This window comes from Triplophysa rosa, unplaced genomic scaffold, assembly GCF_024868665.1.
Source record: "Triplophysa rosa unplaced genomic scaffold, Trosa_1v2 scaffold113_ERROPOS166647, whole genome shotgun sequence".
Taxonomy (NCBI): domain Eukaryota; kingdom Metazoa; phylum Chordata; class Actinopteri; order Cypriniformes; family Nemacheilidae; genus Triplophysa; species Triplophysa rosa.
In genome coordinates, this window is record NW_026634065.1 from 48150 (window position 1) to 67812 (window position 19663).

At 41.0% G+C, this 19663-nt stretch overlaps 2 protein-coding genes across 8 annotated transcripts in view; both read left to right on the forward strand.

Moving 5' to 3' along the window:
- The first annotated feature begins 398 nt into the window (after positions 1-398).
- On the forward strand, positions 399-1270 carry zgc:194655 (uncharacterized protein LOC794380 homolog). Its single transcript, XM_057326612.1, has 2 exons — positions 399-617; positions 757-1270. The coding sequence occupies exons 1-2, from the start codon at positions 473-475 to the stop codon at positions 885-887; spliced, it is 276 nt and encodes a 91-aa protein (XP_057182595.1). The 5' UTR covers positions 399-472; the 3' UTR covers positions 888-1270.
- Positions 976-19663, forward strand: part of si:ch211-212k18.13 (ubiquitin carboxyl-terminal hydrolase 47) — a 33049-nt gene continuing 14361 nt past the window's right edge. For 2 of the 7 annotated variants that reach the window (XM_057326609.1, XM_057326610.1), the window contains exons 1-13: positions 976-1091; positions 4024-4191; positions 4314-4408; positions 4709-4816; positions 4943-5067; positions 5249-5319; positions 5585-5710; positions 5816-5911; positions 6015-6143; positions 6225-6353; positions 7132-7151; positions 13344-13378; positions 13459-13560. In XM_057326609.1, coding sequence (XP_057182592.1) covers positions 4785-4816; positions 4943-5067; positions 5249-5319; positions 5585-5710; positions 5816-5911; positions 6015-6143; positions 6225-6353; positions 7132-7151; positions 13344-13378; positions 13459-13560 — 865 coding nt within the window. In that variant the 5' untranslated portion in view covers positions 976-1091; positions 4024-4191; positions 4314-4408; positions 4709-4784. Of the gene's footprint in view, positions 1092-4023; positions 4192-4313; positions 4409-4708; positions 4817-4942; positions 5068-5248; positions 5320-5584; positions 5711-5815; positions 5912-6014; positions 6144-6224; positions 6354-7131; positions 7152-13343; positions 13379-13458; positions 15176-19612 lie in introns of those variants that run through there. The other 5 variants (XM_057326608.1, XM_057326606.1, XM_057326604.1 and 2 more) reach the window with 5 other exon arrangements.

Sequence of the window (19663 nt, forward strand, 5' to 3'; positions counted from 1 at the left end):
AGTTGGCCTATTTGTAATAGTGTGTAATATTGTAATGATTCGGGTTTAATCGATCGTGTGCACTAACGATGAGGATAACAGAATCTGATCTTTTTTGGAACAAATTATACAGTATATGCTTTGACCAATTTATATGAATTTCTTGATCTTAGGCCTGATCTTTATACATTATATGCTTTTTCACATATTTATTTCATACCCTACTGGGGTAGTCAATATAATTTCAGTCCAAGTTACTCGTAACCTTTAATCATTTTTGTTTAACTTCAACCAGTTAATTAAGATAAGATAGGCAGTGTACGCTAACATCTTGTGTTAACGTGGATTGGTAAATATTTTCAGTTCAAAACTATTAAGGATGGTGTCTGCTTTTATTGACAGCAACACCTCCACCGCAGCAGCAAAAAGAGAAAATGAAACCTGCAGTACTCGTAACATTGCTCGACACTGACTTGCTAGGAGTTTCCTTAAAATGGGAAAGATTTTCCAGATTGAGGTGGTTGGAATAAAAGGGGAGAGAAAGACAGTAGATGTTGCGAATTCACAGGAAGAATTTAACAATACAACTGTTTTACAGTTCAAAAAGAAACTTGCGGAAAAACTACCGGGTCAAGCAGGTGAGATTAAATCTAATAAATTAAAAATATATATGAACATCCTGAACATTGATCGTGTTTAAACCTTTCGCAAGTTATGTTTTCAGTTTTTCTACTGTCATATTCACTTTGTAACCCTAACCCGTTGTGTTACCACTAGGTGATGATGTATCGTCTCTCAGACTGCTGTACACAGATAAACAGCTAGAAGACCAGGACAAGTTTTCAGACCACCAAATTGAGGACCGCTCCACTTTCTTCATGGTCCTGCGTCTACCCGGGGAGTTCTAAATCATGTTTAGCTATACGAGGAATTTGAGGAAACATTTTGACTTTTTAACATTATCTTAACTTCTCTTTTTGCTGCAAGACAAAATGCATTTTTTCTATAATGCGGAAGGCTTTGGCTTTGGCAAAATAGTTCACAAATATATACAACGGGAGGCACACCCTAAGAAACAATGTGCTTTTACCCCACAAGCTCACCAGCATGAGGTAAAAGGCATACAATATTGATTCAAATACTTTAGGTAAAATAATATGGTTTTAACAATGTTTAAGTAAATACTTGTTCAAAACATCACTTTAGCAAAGTTTGTACTGTTTTTTGTTTATTTCGATAATTCATTTTTGTTCAATAAATATACTGTCATTAAAATATGTTAATATCATAATAGGCTATATAAAAACAGAAACAATATTTTTTTGAAAAAGTGAAGATTCAAAGCATTGGAGATCTCATAATAATTTAATATTGATTTACAGTACTAACAATAAATGATATTTTATGATATTATATCATTAATATAATATTTTGAATTTATGGTTTCATTATAAATATGGTGATTAAGGTGGGCACTCAACTTGTAACTTGGGAATCTAACCATGTCGTGTCAACAAATGCAAATGTCAGCCAGCTGTTTATCACGTTACTTTAGTGTGCCTTTAGTCCCAACAACAGGGGTGCTTCTTACCCCAAATACCATAATTTTACATATTCTTCTGTTATTGCTTAAATTAACTTGAACAAAACGGATGATCATTAACAAGACCTTTATTTCAAAATATATTGAGTAATTTTAGCCATTATTATTTACTGCTTAAATAACATTGTGTCAAAGATCAGCTGAATATCCACATGCAGAGGGAAAAGTTAATGTTTTGGAAAACGCTACAGCATTTTTTGTGCCATGTAGTGGTTTACAGGAAAATCAAATCAAAGGTGCCTTATACCCAGGGTTCGAATTGGGGGGGCTGTTGGCCGTCCCGGACCCCTCATAAGCCTTAAGGGACCTCTCAAAAGGTCTAAAATAGTGAACTTGGGGGGTCCCCTGGTTTTTCATTAAAACTAGACAACTAACTTTTTTGTCAAATTATCATGCTAAGACAAAACACATTTGTCCATTATTTGTACAAGTTTCATAAAACTAAAATGTAATTTTTATCTGAAAAATTCATGCATGCTCAAGCGCGCCACACAGTGTTCAATGAAGACATGCTGTCACGCCCTGTTACTGGCGCCTCATTTCGCCACCTGAGGGCGCTATGCTACTCTGTGTACTACCTGTGTTTTTGTAAGGACTCCAGTTTCCATCATGCTTTGTCTCTTTATCGTGTATTGTCTCACCTGTGTCTCATTACCTGTTTGTCCCTTCATCTGTGCATATATAGCGCTGGTGTTCAGTTGTCTGTTGTGAATCGTTGTATGTGCTCCCTCGTGGTTCTCGGACCATTGAGCTACCCTTATGTGTCTTTTTGATTAAATATTTTACTGCATGTGGATCCTCTCTTTGTTGTCCTTGCTGAACCGTGACACATGAGATGTCGCAGCAAGACACTGGCTGCGTGTGGATCCTCTCATATTGTAAGCGTTTATCTTAAAACTTTACAGTTAGGCTAACTAATTTTGATATGCAAGTCTTTCTTTATATCCGATGTTATCTCACATTGTCAAAACAGATGCGACACTGAGCCACTACAGGGACATACAGGTGGTGGAAAAATAGGAAAGGGAGTGAAAATATTTTAAATATTTTGCTCTCCCCAACATTGCGTTCCTTTGCAAAACTTTTGCGTTTCCCCAATAATATTTTTCTTTCCCTCAGAAAACTTTTGCATTCCCCATTTTTGCGGTCCCTTCTGCAATGAGCTCTGACTTTGACCAGAAGGCTACCCTTCTGCTTTTGCCCAAAGGAATGACATTTGTTTTTCTTATCCTGCATTGGTTCGTATGGATTATTTTCATATACTTGATGTACATTATCAGGAGATGAATCACGTTTAAAACGCTCATAGGCTTCTGCATGAGGTGACGCTACTCTCCCTCACTGGCTCCAATTATTTTTATTAATATTCCAAAAAAAGGTAACCGCAGTACAATAATATAAAGAACAAGAATCAAAGGCCAAGAAAAAAATAAGGAAAATAAGAGGACAGGAAAATCTCAATTAGTAATAAAAAATGTTATCATACATTTTGAAAAACTTGTTATTCTTATTGCTATAAATAAGTTTAAGAAATTTTACAATGAGTGAAATCTCAGCAAAAAAGACATCAAACCTAGGCAAAATCTTATTAAAAAAATCTAGGCTATAATGCAAGATAAAAAAATTAACAGCAAGATCGATAGCATGGTCACTGCAACAAAAAAAAAAAAGTACTTTAATCTCTCCCTCATGTGGGTCTCTTTTATTGGATTATCAGCATGTTAAGGACATTTATGCGTGTAATGTGGTCAAATTACTAAAATGATCCAAACTATCATATGATTGATGCTTGTACTGGCAGCTCCGTCTGTTTTTTTTTGTTTGTTTTTTTGAAGACTGGTTAGGGGACCCCCCAAGAGCCTTGACACAATTCGAACACTGCTTATACCCCATGGAGCCTTTAACCCCATTGTACCCTACACTCTAAAAAAATGGTGCTATAAAGTGGTTATTAGCTCGTAATCATAGGGGAACCACTTTTAGTCCTACATAGGACCATATCTTGGTGCTTCAGTGGTTCTTCAGAGGTTCTTTGGGGTTACCGATGTGCTATATAGCACCGTTTCCGTATAAAGAACCTGTTAAGCCCCTGTATGGTTCTTCAGCGGTTCCATATAGCACCTCAGTCATCCCAAAGAACCACGGAAGAACCTGCACTGAAGCACCAAAATATGGTTCTATAGCACTAAAAGTTGTTCCCTATGATTACTAGCCAAGAACCACTTTTAGTGCTATATAGCACCATTGTAAAGTGTTTAAAGTGAATATGCACAGATATTTAATCGTCTCAAAACTGGTTTGTCTTTTTGATTTTTGACTTGTTGTTGCTAAACGTATAGTTCACAAATGTACACTTGAAAAACAAATTGTAAATATAAATTTAATAAAAATTAAAAATCCAAACAAAATAAATTCTGGAATATTTCTGATTTGAATTGCAGACTATTGGACAGTCTCCCTCGTGACTTCAATAAAAACGAAAGTAAAACTGTACTTGTCATTTGCTTTGGAAAGTTAGAACTTCTACAACCAGGATGTTAATAATATCTTAACTGTAAAAGTAATAGGCCTACCTCCGTAGAGAAGGAAAACCAAGCTTCATCTCTCAAGTAAGTTATTGTTCTAATTATCTATTTCATGCATGATTTTTTTTCACTCGATACGTGAACTTAGAATGGATTTTACATTAAATACTTTCAATGAAAAGTAATTTATGATATGCAACCAACAGGTGCATGGATGAGAAAACCAATTCAGGCAAACTGTTCTCTAAAACGTCAGCGGAAGATAATCATGAAAATCCCGGGATTAACTGACGCGCGTTGAGTAGGTTGACATTTTAAGACATTAGGCTATACCACATTCAAAATTAACCGTGAAAAATCACACTGTGTACTGTTTGTTATATATCAGTTATTATAATACCTGAAAAACCTTGGTAAGCATTTTTCTTCTGATTTTGGCGAAACTGAACCTGTATGATTTATTATTCCTTTAAATTACAATATGTCAAATATATAACCTTTTTTTTCAATGACATAAAATTAAAATCAACATCTATGTGCATCTATGTGTTAACGTCACGTTTTCCTCAAGAGACCATGCTGCTTTTATCTGTTCATTCAGGAACGAAGTTCAATATTTTGGCCTGATAAATCAGGGTGCCACCTGTTACTTGAATGCAGTATTGCAATCTCTATTCATGACCCAAGAATTCAGAGATTCAGTGGAGAGGTAATTTTTGTTATGATAATCGTTTATATACAGTATATATATATTATTTTATTACACTTTTGTAGTCAGCTGCTTCGATTATGTAGGCCTACTAAGATTATCGAATTTATGCTGATCACTTTATAGTTATGACAAAGCCCCTGAAGATTGCGGTGAAGATCTGTTGCGACAACTTCAGAAGCTGTTTAAACAACTTTCAGTAAATGTAGCCACAACCAAAGGAATAACAACAAGTCTTGGCATAGGAAATGGTAACTTAATAAAAAACACTAACAAGTCATTACTATCAGATGTTTGAGAATGGGTTAAGGGTCCTGTGCAAAACATACTAAAAGCTATGATATAATTTTGCATTTTTATTGTATGATGAACTTTACCCAGTGGTAACTATGTATGTATTCCTTTTTCTTTAAATCGTCAAACAACCTCAAGTTTATGAGCAACAAGATGCAGTGGAATATTATAGGAAAATTTTAAAAGCAGTGGGGAGACGTGTCTCTGAGGTATTTGTCACTTCCTTTTTAGATTTGAATAAAATATAATTAAATCATGTGAGTCTCTATTAAAATCATTGTAAAAAGTATAGTCTATAGCACTGGTTCTCAACTCTGTTGCGTCAAGCAACAGAGATTAGCCTCTTGATTAGCCTCTTCAGAGTTGGGGCTAAACTCGGCAGGAAAGAGGATCTCGCGGGCCAGAGTTGAGAACCACTGGTCTATAGGCCTGTTTAAATATGAATCGGACATTTAAACACAGTATTTGTTGCAGGTCTTTGAGGGTAAAATGAACAACATTACAAAGTGCATATCGTGTGATAACATCAACAAGAAAACCAGTTCCTTCATCTCAATACTTCTGCCCATCGAGGATGAAAATAACGAACAGCATACCGTGGTAAGAAAAGCCAACAGCAAATTATGTTGCGTCAAGTAGGCAATATTAGATCTTGAAGAAAAAACATGGGGCTGTTTTTATTCATTTTTATTTATAACACAAAAGGAAAAATCCCTGAAGGCCTTCTTTAAACGTTTGCGACTAGACCAGGATGACTGGATGTATTGTGACAGATGTGACCAAAAAACACCAACAGAGACTGTGAGTTATAGATGTACAAATTTTGAAAGTATGTAAACGGTGTTACATTTGGAACATGGGCCTACACATCGATTTTAATTTCTGCATTTTTGTACACTTACAGTGGAGTGAAATAGATGAGTATCCCACTGTCCTCACTTTTCATCTGAAGAGGTTCGCCTTTGATTACAACCAGATCAGATACGTAAAGAATTCATGTGCACTTGATGTACCCTTAAGTCTGGATATTAAGGTACAGCTAAAAACGAATTTTACTAAATGCAAACAACATCTTAAATCAGTTTTATAACGCATGTTTATATATTTTTTCCAGAATCAAACATTTAACCTTTATGCTGTTATCAATCACAATGGAGGATACAGTGGTGGACACTACGATGCTCTAATCAAATCTGATCAAAATCAGAAATGGTACAGTTTTGATGACCGCACTGTTACGGAGGTACATGTCGATGAATAAAAACTTGAATAGTTGAAAACTTGAAAAGTGAACAGTTTTAATTATGAATAGTTTTAATTACACACTGTAAAACTTTGCTGTAGTTTTGCAGCAGGTTTGCCAGTAACTTACTGTAGATTTCAATTATTTCCTATTAGTATGTTTTCAATTTGAGTTAAACTTTGACTTTTGAGATTCCTGGTGGAACATTCTTCCTAACTCAGAACATTTTTCTTAACTCAGTCCGGTCAACCACATCTCTCACAACATTCAAAAAACTACTTAAAACCCATCTCTTCTGTGAATACTCTTTCTTTCAACAGGTATTGTTCTGGCTTTTGTTGAAACTAGTAACTTGGTATTAGCACCTATTGTATTATTGCTCCTGCATGCAATCGGTTTACTGCTTCCTGAACTCTCTGCAAGTCGTTTTGGATAAAAGCGTCTGCTAAATAACTAAATGTAAAATGAGCAAGAAGAGACTGGCATTAGCACAGCAACACTGCAAAAAAATTACATTCTTCCTAACATTTTAAACTTCTTAAATTACGATACATTTACCTAACAAGAAAAGTGACCTAAGATATTTAGTCTTGTTTCGTGAAAGAAAAGAAATAGGTAAGTTTATGTTTAAAACAAAATTGTAAATTAAATCTACAGTAAGTTACTGGCAAACCTGCTGCAAAACTACAGCAAAGTTTTACAAGGCAGCTTGTTTTAAATGAAGGTCAGATAATAATAATTTATTTGATATGGATTGTCTATTTTATTCTTATTCTAGTCCGAAACTTCACTGCAGGGGTAAGTGCTGCTTATGAATCTTTCTGTCAGTCCCCCATTAATAAATGTACGCATTGAAAGCAGCAATCCTTATGCTTAAAGTTATTAAGCAGTTACTTAAAATCAGCATTTATGTTTATGTTTCATTTCATCAGCAACAAAAGCAGATACTGTATATTACTTATTCAGATGACATTTTTCAGATATACAGTATGCCTTGCAGGACATGTCTTAGTATCATGTCAATGTACAATGATAGATCTGCTCTGATGCAGTGATAACAGATAACCCATATAGCTCAAACCATCAGATTCGTCTGTGCAGAGGGGCACATAACTCCGCAAGTAACCTGATTTTTTATGTTTCAAATGGTGATGATAAAGAGGCTAAATTTATGGATTGGGGCTTTAAAATGCCTTCCGGTTTCATTGGATGCACGTGCCTGGCCTGTAGTTAACTTTGGTTATAATGTATCCATTTATTTTATATTTTAGTTATATTAATATTAATTTATATTAATATTTCATTGTATATTTACTGGAAGTTTGGGCCACATAACAATTGTTTATGTTGTTGCCGCTGCAAGGTGCACAGTGCATGTCATGGTACAGAAACGGTAGACTCAGTTGCGGGTGAAACAGTACACTTTATTGTTAAAAATAAAGGCAACACAATAATGTCCGTGATGCCACCGGCAGGAGATAGTCACGGGAGGGTGCTCGGTCCGATGCGAAGTCCCGCAATGGAGAGACGCGGCACCCGTGAAGCAGGAGCCGCCGAGCGTGACTGGACGGTAGAAGTGTGGAAGGAGAGGTCCGGGTCCAGGAGCGCTGCGGGACAGAGAGCAAAAAAAATAACAGAAAAGGAGGCTAAGCAGGGGACAAAGTAAAACGGCTTCGAGGAGCCACAAAAACGGGAAAACACGACGAGCAAGACTAGGACTAGGACTAGGAACAAAAAGGCTTCTACGGTACTAGACACGCTAGCACCAGGGCAGTCAGAATAGGCGAAAGTAACAAGTACGGTCTGACACAAGACGAGAGGACGAAAGGGGATAAATAGGAAGGTCTACAAATAAGGAATAAGCTACAGGTGTGAGGTAAACACAAGAACAGGGGTGAGTACTAATTAGAAAAGGAGCTACGGGTGAGAGTGATGAGAGCCGGTGAGTGGGGAAATCCTGACAGGGAAACATGAGGGCGGGGCGAATGACGCAGACACGTGGAGAGCTGTCAAACGGCACTCCACATGTTCGACAAAACAAAACACAAACCACACATGACACAGACCTCAAGAAGGCCGGGATCACAACAGTACCCCCCCCCAGTATCGCTCACTGAGTGCTTACGGAGGGGGCTCACCTCATCTCCGGTGGAAGTCCACGACCAACGACCTATCCAGAACGTCACGAGACGGCACCCAACACCTTTCCTCAGCACCATATCCCTCCCAGTCCACTAAGTACTGGAAGCCCCTGCCACGGCGACGAACGTCAAGAAGTTTCCTGACGGTGTACGCCAGGGACCCATCCACCAACCGTGGGGGAGGGGGGACGGGACGACTGCTGGCGGGGTTGAGATGAGACGTGACAGCTGGTTTAACCCTGGAAACATGAAAGACAGGGTGAACTCGACCAAGATTATGGGGAAGCTTGAGCCGGACGGCCACCGGATTAACCACCTTCGTGATGCGGTACGGCCAAATGAACCTGGGGGCCAACTTCTTAGAGGGCGCCCGGAGAGGCAGGTCCTTGGTAGAAAGCCATACCCGCTGACCACAAACATAGGGCGGAGGAGAGATCCGGTGACGATCGGCCGCTGCTTTGGTCCTCTGGGAGGTTTGGGCCAGAACCCCTCTGGCTCTCGTCCAGGTGCGGCGACAGCGCCGGACGAAGGCCAGAGCAGAGGGAACCGCAGCCTCGGGTTCCTGGGAGGGAAACAGGTGGGGTTGATACCCAACAGAACATTCAAAAGGAGACATACCTGATGAGGACACTGGGAGGGAATTGTGGGCGTACTCGACCCAGGAGAGCTGCTGGCTCCAGGAGCAGGGGTTATGAGATGTTAGACAGCGGAGCTTACTTCCGAGATCCTGGTTGGCTCGCTCACATTGCCCATTGGTCTGAGGGTGAAAACCTGAAGACAGACTCGCTGAGGCCCCAATCTGTCTACAGAACTCATTCCAGAACCGGGAAGTGAACTGAGGACCCCTACCGGACACGACGTCGACCGGTAACCCATGGAGACGAAAGACGTGGTCCACCAACAGTTGAGAGGTCTCCCGGGCGGATGGCAGCTTGGGCAGGGGAATGAAATGAGCCGCTTTGGAGAAGCGGTCCATCACCGTGAGGATGACGGTGTTGCCGCCAGAGGGAGGGAGGCCAGTGACAAAATCCACGGCGATGTGTGACCAAGGGCGGGAGGGGATGGGAAGGGAACGAAGCAGACCAGCAGGTGGGCGGTGGGAGGGCTTACATTGAGCACAAATAGGGCAAGCCAACACAAACTGTCCAACATCTGTGGCCAATGAAGGCCACCAAAACCGCTGACGTACGGACGCCAGGGTTCCTCGTACCCCTGGATGGCCGAAAAACTTGGACGAGTGCCCCCACTGAAGGACCTCAGGACGCAGCGCAACCGGCACAAGCAACCTGCCCGCAGGACACTCTCTCGGTACTTGCTCCCCTCGTCCGGCATCCTCTACTCGTCGCTCAAGGGACCAGGAGACAGCCCCAACCACCACCACTTTGGGAAGGATGGCATCGGCCGTAAGCTCACTCCCAGGTGCCTCAAACAGACGAGAGAGTGCGTCAGGCTTGACGTTCTTAGAGCCTGGCCGGTATGAGAGGGAGAAGTTGAACCGACCGAAAAAGAGTGCCCAACGGGCTTGGCGTGAGCTCAACCTCTTGGCTGAACAGACATATTCAAGATTCTTATGATCCGTCCAGACCAAGAAGGGTTGCGCTGCTCCCTCCAACCAATGGAGCCACTCACCCAAAGCCAGTCGAACCGCCAGAAGCTCTCGGTTACCGATATCATAGTTTCGTTCAGCGGGGCTAAGACGGTGGGAGTAGTAGGCACAAGGGTGCACCTTCTCATCTCCACTAGAGTGCTGAGACAAAACCGCGCCTATCCCAACATCTGAGGCATCGACCTCGACAATGAACTGTCGTTCAGGGTCTGGAAAACAAAGCACAGGAGCAGAGACAAAACGGGACTTGAGATTGTCAAAGGCTACCTGAGCTTGAGGATTCCATCTGAACAAAACCTTGGTGGAGGTCAATGCTCTGAGCGGAGCGGTGATCTGGCCGAAACCCCGGATGAATCGCCGATAAAAGTTGGCGAACGCCAGGAACCGCTGAAGAGCCTTGCGAGAGTCGGGAATGGGCCACTCGGCGACAGCCTTGATCTTAGACGAATCAGGTTCAATCCCCCTGGGGGATATGACATGGCCAAGGAACGAAACAGTATCGGCATGGAACTTGCACTTCTCTGCCTTGATAAATAGTTGATTCTCTAACAATCGCTGGAGAACCTCGCGCACGTGTCGGGAATGTTCCTGGAGAGAGGGGGAAAAGATTAGAATGTCATCCAGGTAAACAAAGACAAATTGATTGATCATGTCACTCAACACGGCGTTAATGAGACCCTGGAAGACGGCAGGGGCATTGGTCAAACCAAAAGGGAGAACCAAATACTCATAATGTCCCGAAGGTGTGTTAAAGGCCGTCTTCCACTCGTCCCCCTCACAGATACGGACCAGGTGATAGGCGTTGCGGAGGTCTAGCTTAGTAAAGACCCGAGCTCCCTGCAAAAGTTCGAAGGCAGTTGACATGAGTGGTAAGGGGTACTTGTTCATTACCGTAATCTCATTCAAACCTCGATAGTCAATACAGGGACGCAGGGAACCATCTCTCTTCTGTACGAAGAAGAAGCCAGCCCCAGCCGGTGAGGAGGAGTGTCGAATGAGCCCAGCTTGGAGAGATTCATTAATATATTTGTCCATGGCCTCTCTTTCAGGACTAGACAGGGAATAAAGTCGACCCTTGGGCGGAGAAGTGCCTGGTAGGAGATCTATGGCACAGTCGTAGGGGCGATGCAGAGGTAGAGAGGTGGCTCGTGACTTGCTGAACACGGTACGAAGGTCATGGTACTCCTCCGGGACCCCGGTCAAATCGAAGGCAGTAACCTGTAACACAGAAGGCACAGAGACAGAAGAAGGGGCAGAACCAAGACAAGACGCATGACAAAAAGAGCTCCAGGCCAAAACAGAATTATTAACCCAATCAACGTGAGGATTATGTTGTGACAACCAAGGATGCCCTAAAATGATGGGAGTATTGGGGGAATCGAGGATGTACAACATAATGTTCTTACAATGATTCCCAGAAAGGTGAAGTCTTACGTGAGGGGTGACGTGAGTAATAGTGCAAAAGGGATGCCCCGCGAGCGTCAGGACCGAGACCGGCTGAGAAAGGGGCGTGGCCGGAATCCCCCATCGACGAGCTGTGGTGCGATCGATGAAGTTTCCTTCAGCGGCGTCGGGGCGGAAGGAGACTTGGGAGGATCGAACTCACGAGATCGCCAGGAGGTGGGTGAAGGACGGCGGCGGCGGCGAGCAGAGATTCGGTTTTCAATCCGCAGGCACAGATTAGTGAGAGCATCCATGTCCCGCGGTGCCTCCAAGGCAGCGATCTCGTCGGCGATAGTATTATTGAGACCGTCCAAAAAGCATGCATGAAGCGCTCCCTCGTTCCACTCGCAGGCAGCCGCCAGCGTCTGAAATTTGATCAAGTAATCCGTAACAGAGCTCCGTCCCTGGGAAAGACGAGAGAGCTGGACGGCCGCCTCGTCCCCTCGAACCGACCGATCGAACAGAGACGCCATCTCAGTGCGAAAGGCTGCAAAAGATCGGCAACACAGGGCTTGGTTCTCCCAGATGGAAATTCCCCACTCTCGAGCGCGCCCAGAAAGGAGTGTGAGGACGTAAGCGATTCTTGTCTCATCCGTGGCATAACGTCGCGGCTGCAGAGCGAAAACCAGCGCACACTGGGAGAGGAAGGCTCGACAGGCGTTTGGGTCTCCGTCATACACCGGAGGACTGTTGGCGTGTGGCTCAGCCTCTAGGGAGAGTCCTCGTGCGGCGAGGGGTGCGCGAGAGTCCACGGCGTCTCGGCGGAGCTCGTCGAGCCGGTGATGTAGATCAGCAACTTGGGCCATGAGAACTTCGACATCTTGTGAGGTGGCATTCAGCAGTGACGCCTGGTGGCCAAGCATAGCTCCCTGCTGCTGAAGCGAGTTGCGCAGATGGTCTGCGCCCGCTGAGTCTGGTGAATGGTCAGACCGTTCTGTCATGGTACAGAAACGGTAGACTCAGTTGCGGGTGAAACAGTACACTTTATTGTTAAAAATAAAGGCAACACAATAATGTCCGTGATGCCACCGGCAGGAGATAGTCACGAGAGGGTGCTCGGTCCGATGCGAAGTCCCGCAATGGAGAGACGCGGCACCTGTGAAGCAGGAGCCGCCGAGCGTGACTGGACGGTAGAAGTGTGGAAGGAGAGGTCCGGGTACAGGAGCGCTGCGGGACAGAGAGCAAAAAATAACAGAAAAGGAAGGCTAAGCAGGGGACAAAGTAAAACGGCTTCGAGGAGCCACTAAAACGGGAAAACACGACGAGCAAGACTAGGACTAGGACTAGGAACAAAAAGGCTTCTACGGTACTAGACACGCTAGCACCGGGTCAGTCAGAATAGGCAAAAGTAACAAGTACGGTCTGACACAAGGTGAGAGGACGAAAGGGGATAAATAGGAAGGTCTACAAATAAGGAATAAGCTGCAGGTGTGAGGTAAACACAAGAACAGGGGTGAGTACTAATTAGAAAAGGAGCTATGGGTGAGAGTGATGAGAGCCGGTGAGTGGGGAAATCCTGACAGGGAAACACGAGGGCGGGGCGAATGACGCAGACACCGGACACGTGGAGAGCTGTCAAACGGCACTCCACATGTTCGACAAAACAAAACACAAACCACGCATGACACAGACCCCAAGAAGGCCGGGATCGCAACAGTGCATGGCATTAGCAACACCAGGATCATGGGTTCGATTCCCAGAGAATTCATTGATTAATAAAATGTATACCTCAAATGCACTGCAGGTTCCTTTGGATAACAGTGTCTGCCAAATGTGTAAATGTATTTTTCCTTTTCATAGCTCAAGGCTACCATACATGCTGATGTACAGAAAAGGTAGTGGGAAAAAAAGAATATTTTTAAACATTGCTTTGTAAGAGTCAAACTTGTTAAAAACGAAATTTGAATTTATTTAGCAGAAAATCAATTGAAGGACAAGAACCCAATTGGCAGCAATCCAGCAATCCATCTGAGGATCCTTCTGCTAGGGCCCCCCGGGACTGAGAAAAGTTCAGTAGGTAACCTCATCCTTGGTGAAAACTACTTTCCATTATTTACCATCAAAGAGTCCATGGGGAAAACAGTTGGAAACGTAACTGTAGTGGACACTCCAAATCTCTTTACACTCACCCCAATGAGCTGGGCAAAAGAACTTAAGAGGTGTATAATGTTATCTCACCCAGGTCCTAATGCAATTCTCTGGGTAGTACCGCTATCCCAGTTTAGCAACCACCAGCAAGGTCTTTTTCACAACATTAGAAAACGACTAGGTTCCGAAACTCAAAAACACACAATGATTATTTTCACCAGTGGCAGGGAACTCGAAAATCTTGATCAACCCATTGACATCTCCAGACATAACAAGGTCAAAAAAGTGGTCCGTACTTGTAGGAACAGGTACCATGTCATCAACAGCAGTAATCATAACCAGGCCTCAGAACTGATTGAACAATTGTTCAAGATGATAGCAAAAAACAGAGGTAGTTACTGCACTTTCAAACGCACAAAAAAGAGGAGGCCCTAAGAGGAAGACATTTAACCTGTCTTGCATCAATGCATCATAAAGGAAAGTGTTTAGAGTCTTGCAGACAAAATAAACATGAAGAAAAATGTATTAGCGCTTGTTGTATACCAACTTTCTCTCATGATTCAAAATCCACATCCAAAAAAACATGAGAAACAGAGTTTCTGGTGTATTTACTGCACATCTAAATCACATTGGCCCGGTTTCACAGACAAGGCTTAAGGCTAGTCCCAGACTAAAATGAATGTGTGACATGTCTTAACTGAATATAAATTGCCCAGACATATCTTAAAATATTTCAATACCATTGTTTTGTCTTGAGATGCACACCAGTAATGTATTCTTCTAAGGCATTTTCATAAAAGCGACATAAATATCTTAATTCAACTAAAGCATAGTCCTGGCTTAAACTAAACTGTGTCCGTGAAACCGGGCCATTATGTATAACAATCAAATCTGGACTATTGTAAGCTTCTGACTTTTATTTATTTTCTGTTATTATGTGTTTAAGCAGCAATAAACAAATATAGTGAATGTTACAATTTCATATTTTTAAATGCCAGCTGATTTAAATATTTACATTTTCTTTATTTTCTGTGTGTGTTGTATGCCGTTTACATGTTAATTTAACACTGGCAAATTTACTTTTGAGAATTTTGTGGAAGGTTCATAATAATAAACTCTTACTTGCAGTATAATACAGTATTTTTATTGTTGATGTTGTAAGTTACAACCTAAAACAAACATAGCTTTCAGTGTAATGTTTCAACAAGTCTACAAAGGTATAATGCAAAATATAAGAAAACTGTACTACACTGTAAAAAATACATGTGAAATCTACAGTAATTCACTGTGTTCATATGCACTGGAGATAACTGTATTAGGGGTCACAGTGAATTACTGTATATTCAATGAGAAATTACAATACTGGTCAAAATATTGTGAAAATCACATTAAAGAGGAATGTGCTGTACAAAGTCACAGTAACCAGTACTGTCCTGTAGAAAGTCACAACAAACAAGTACTATGTGAAATCTACAGTAATTCACTGTGTTCATGCACTGGAAGTAACAATAGCAGAACCCTTTTTCTAAGGTTCCATAAAGAACCCTGCCTTTAAAAGTGCTATACAGAACCTCAGTGGCGCTATAAAGAACCCTTTCTTTATCAGAAAACAGGAGGGGTTTTAATTTAGGTATTTTTATTAATTCATTCATTTAGTTTTTACGGATTTTATCATTTTCTATTTCCATTTTACCGTATAAAAACAATAAGTAAGACATGTAAATCAAGTAATACTTTTATTTCCTTCTAGTCACATCATTAAATGTCATGGAACATTCATTATATTTGTACATATTAATACCTTTCACAATTTTGCATTGTTGCAAAGCAGCTTTACAGAAAAAAAAACATATTAGCCCTAAACAGAGACAAAGGAAAAAGTAAAGAAATATGTTTTAGTCCATTTTAGCACAAAAGCAGTAGAAATGTGACAACAAAAATGTATAGAAATAAAAGTATATATATAACCAGGAAAATTATAAAAATACATGATTACTGATCAGCAAGATTATACAGCAAGCAGTGTAGCCAAGAAGTCAGTTTATATTGTTTGCAGATAACTACATCCATTATTTTTATGTGTGGTAATGATTTTGAGTTTCTGGCAAATCAAAAGCGTCTGGCATGGGGCTCAAATTGCAGGCCATGATCATCGCAGATTCCCACCACTTTCCATCTATGGCTGTGGTCATCATAGTCATAGTAATAAAGATAATGTTTGGCTAAAGATTCATTCGCAAATTTTTATTACTTACCTTTGAATGTGTCACTGAATTTGCCTCAACCGTCAAAGTCAGACCTGCAGTGGTTTAGAGCTCGGCTTATGATTCACCTGAAACAGAGACATGTACATATAAGTACAATAAGAATACACAATATTGAATTACCAAAATTATTTTAATTGTAAATTGCTATCGTTTTAATGTGGAAAGGATATCAACTTTAAAAGTAACATGAATATATCACCTTTAAAACATCAAGTATGACACAGTTGTCAGACTTCTGAGCTGAACTGATACTTGGTTAGCACCTCGAGAAATACCCGTCTCTTCCAATTTCACTCCCAGGACAAGGTCACATACGAAACTCTGAAATATCAATAAATAAACCTAAATACATGTTGTACAACATACTGTGGACGAAACATCAAGATAATGTGCATGAAAATACTTTAGAAAAATGGTTTATGGAAGTTCAGCCAGTAGAACTAAATAATGATTGATGCTAGGATAATATTGTTAATGTAATACATTTTTTAAATATTAAGTAGAGTATATACATTTTAACTATCCTACATAATTGGTAAAGCAGATTCCCATAAATTATATAACCATAGAATATCTTAAATTATATATATATATATATATATATATATATGATTAAAAACAGTCTGAAGCTTACCTGTGTGGTGTATCAGTCTGCAGGCACCTCAGCAGGACTTAAATCAGGACTTTGATTCAGGACATACAACCAATCAGGAGGCAGCTTCTAAATAACTGATCTACTTTAAACCAAAATAGGCAGGAATAAAGAACCCTTTCCCAATACAAAGAACCATTTCAGCAGAAAAGGGGTTCTTCAGAAGACATGGTTCTATATAGAACCTTTACCATCATTAAAGAACCTTCTAAGAACCATATTTTTTGAGAGTGTGGGCTATATTCAATGAGAAATTACAATACTGATCAAAATATTGTGAAAATCACATTAGAGGATTGTGCTAGAAAAAACGACTTTGTTAACCTAACCAACACTGGCCTGTGGTAAATCACAACAATCAAGCATGATTGTTCATAGTTCTATACTAGAAAGGGTTTAAATAATTAAAATAGAGATTTTCCCAGTTCACAGGTATTACAGTTTAGTAAAGTCTGAAAATAGACTTTTCTCAAATAAATCATTTATTGAGTTGTCATAAGGTTTTGTTTACAAGCAGCAAAAATACATGGCATTGACACAGGCTTATGATGTAGGCTACTGGTGGTTCTAAACTCTGTGGCTTGCGACGTCAACTTCCTGCAGCCTTAACCCTGATCAAACTCACCTGTTCGTAACTCTTTAGTAATGACTTAAACGTCATGCAGCGCTGCGCAAATCCGATCACCGAAATTACATCAAAATACCGTGACAGGGGAATCTGAGTGCAGCTTGTTCCGTAACTATTACAATTGCTTTCGCGGTACTTTGATGTCACACCCCATCCGGGAGCAGCGCAGCGCTGCCAAAGACTATAGATACCAAGAGCCGAAACTCAATAGAACGTTCCATTGCAACACCAGCGCACTGCGATTTCCGCAATTTGGGGTGAAAGCGACTCGTCTTTTTTTCTGTCGCGATGGCAATATGAGGTGCTTTGTTAAAAAAAACAATGAAGCTGAAATCCAATCTGAATGATGATAATACATGATGACAAAAACCTTAGCTCGATAGAAACCATGTCAGTTAAAAAGCCTTTTCACCCCAAAATGGCAGCCACGCTGTTTCCAAAAAAGCACCAGAGTTTCGCCTCTTGGTATCTATACTCTTTGGCGCCGCACCACTTTTGGCGCAACCACTATTCCGACCTGCAGCAGCCTGCATTGTGATGGGAGTGTAGCCTCAAAGATAGTAGCGGTACGTTTCTTAAGTTTTCTTTGGACTAAACTTTGTCACTTTATTAACAGTAGCATAACAGTAGTTGGTCGTTGACAGTGCAGGTGGACGTTTTAACGTTAGGGTCTCATCATACTTTATACGTGTAACGTTTGTAAGTTCAATGCAGCTTCGATTTCTGCATTCATTTGGAATATTAAAATTCACAGAAATCTTGCAAACATCAAATTTCAGTGTGGGCATGCAGAATGTCCTGCTACATGACAGTGTGTGCACTTCTACGGAGCCCTTTTAGGGACATTGGGTGGAAAAAATATGAGAGGGAAGAGAAAATATTTTTTAAAGGTTTTGCGTTATCTCGCAAAACATCGCGTTCCCTCGCAAAACTTTTGCGTTCTCTCGCAAACATGTTTGCGTTAACTATCTCGCAAAACTTTTGCGTTCTCTCGCAAACATATTTGCGTTATCTCGCAAAGAAAACCTAATGAAATATCTTGTGAAACGTGTGTTCTCACGAGAGATTTATGCGCGGTAACTTCTGTGCAACTGCACAGCATCACCTGAGTGATTTTGGATGTGATGTACGCAGTTTAGACAAAATATACAAACCTCCACGCGAGTACAAATATAAAACTGTAACAATTACTTAGTGTAGCTCAACGATGGAGGACGATCTTCAGCTGTTTTTAAGGTCACGGCATGTTCCAGAAGAGAGCATCATCCGCATGAACAGGGACAAGGTACACTGTAAAATGTTTGACCGTAACTTCACAGTATATTTCTGGCTTCTGGTTGCATGACTTTCACAGTATGCTGCAGTATGTAACTTCACAGTAAATTACTAGCTTCTGGTTGCATGACTTTCACAGTATGCTGCAGTATGTGACTTCACAGTAAATTACCGGCTTCTGGTTGCTTTCACAGTAACTCACTGTGTCATGTATGCAGTAAAGAGTTGTAAAATAACTGTTGTGTACTGTGCCCTCACAGTATGTATGCCATTGTATTACTGTGATTTCATAGAATGCTCCAGTGAAACTAGTTTAATTAACTGTGAAGTTAAAGTTCCTGTCTGTCACACTACTGTTATTTAGCAGTTCAGTGTTGTACAATTATTATACTAAACCGTGAGTAAATGTCTGTCAGTTTATTGTGATGTTGCAGTTGGCTGCTGTGAAAGTGATGGTTTTTAACTGAACAGTAAGTGCCAGATAAGGATCAGATTTACGGAAGCCGCTAGGTGTCACCGCGCTGCAACGGAAGAAAACACATGCAAACCGAAAAAACACCAGCAAATTCAAAAAGCATCTTCATTAGTTTGGCGACACATGCCCTGCAAATTCTCGCAACACAAACACATACAGAAACGCGCTGCAAATTCTCGCAAAACAAACAATTACAGAAACGCGCTGCAAGTACCACAAACGACAACGGAAGTGTTTCCGGGGGACTCAGAAAACTGATGCACCATTGTTTATGCTTTTATTTATTTGACTGCTGCGGCTTTGACTATTAATATATGTGAAGCTCTACTGTAACTCTAGCAATAAGAAAATACATTTTAATTAGGTCAACCATGTGAAGATGTGTCATGTGGGTTTCATCTCATGTGCTTTTTTTCACATATGTGCAGCCATATTAATTTCTGAGGTAAACCTAAAATAATAAAAAATAATGTCTGCCTATTACAACTTTTGGAGTAATACCTAGCACAGTTTCTAAAATCAAACGGGTTTGGCACAACAATCAATTTACTCATAGGTGATGGTGTACAGAGCACACAATCTGCAAGATCAATCTGTTCTACAGTGAAACGAGCCCACTTGTACCACTCATTATGCTCTGCAATGTCTAACAGTCTCTCAAATTGTGGTTGCTCTCTTTCACAGGTTCCAATCTGGCATTGTCCATTCAAGGTCTGCGAAATTGATTGAAGGGAA

Excerpts from the sequence above, each read along its gene's own strand:
- zgc:194655 (XM_057326612.1), top strand. The coding sequence starts at position 473 with ATGGGAAAGATTTTCCAGATTGAGGTGGTTGGAATAAAAGGGGAGAGA. Across the intron at positions 618-756 it reads AAAACTACCGGGTCAAGCAG|GTGATGATGTATCGTCTCTC; the intron begins GTGAGATTAAAT and ends TGTTACCACTAG.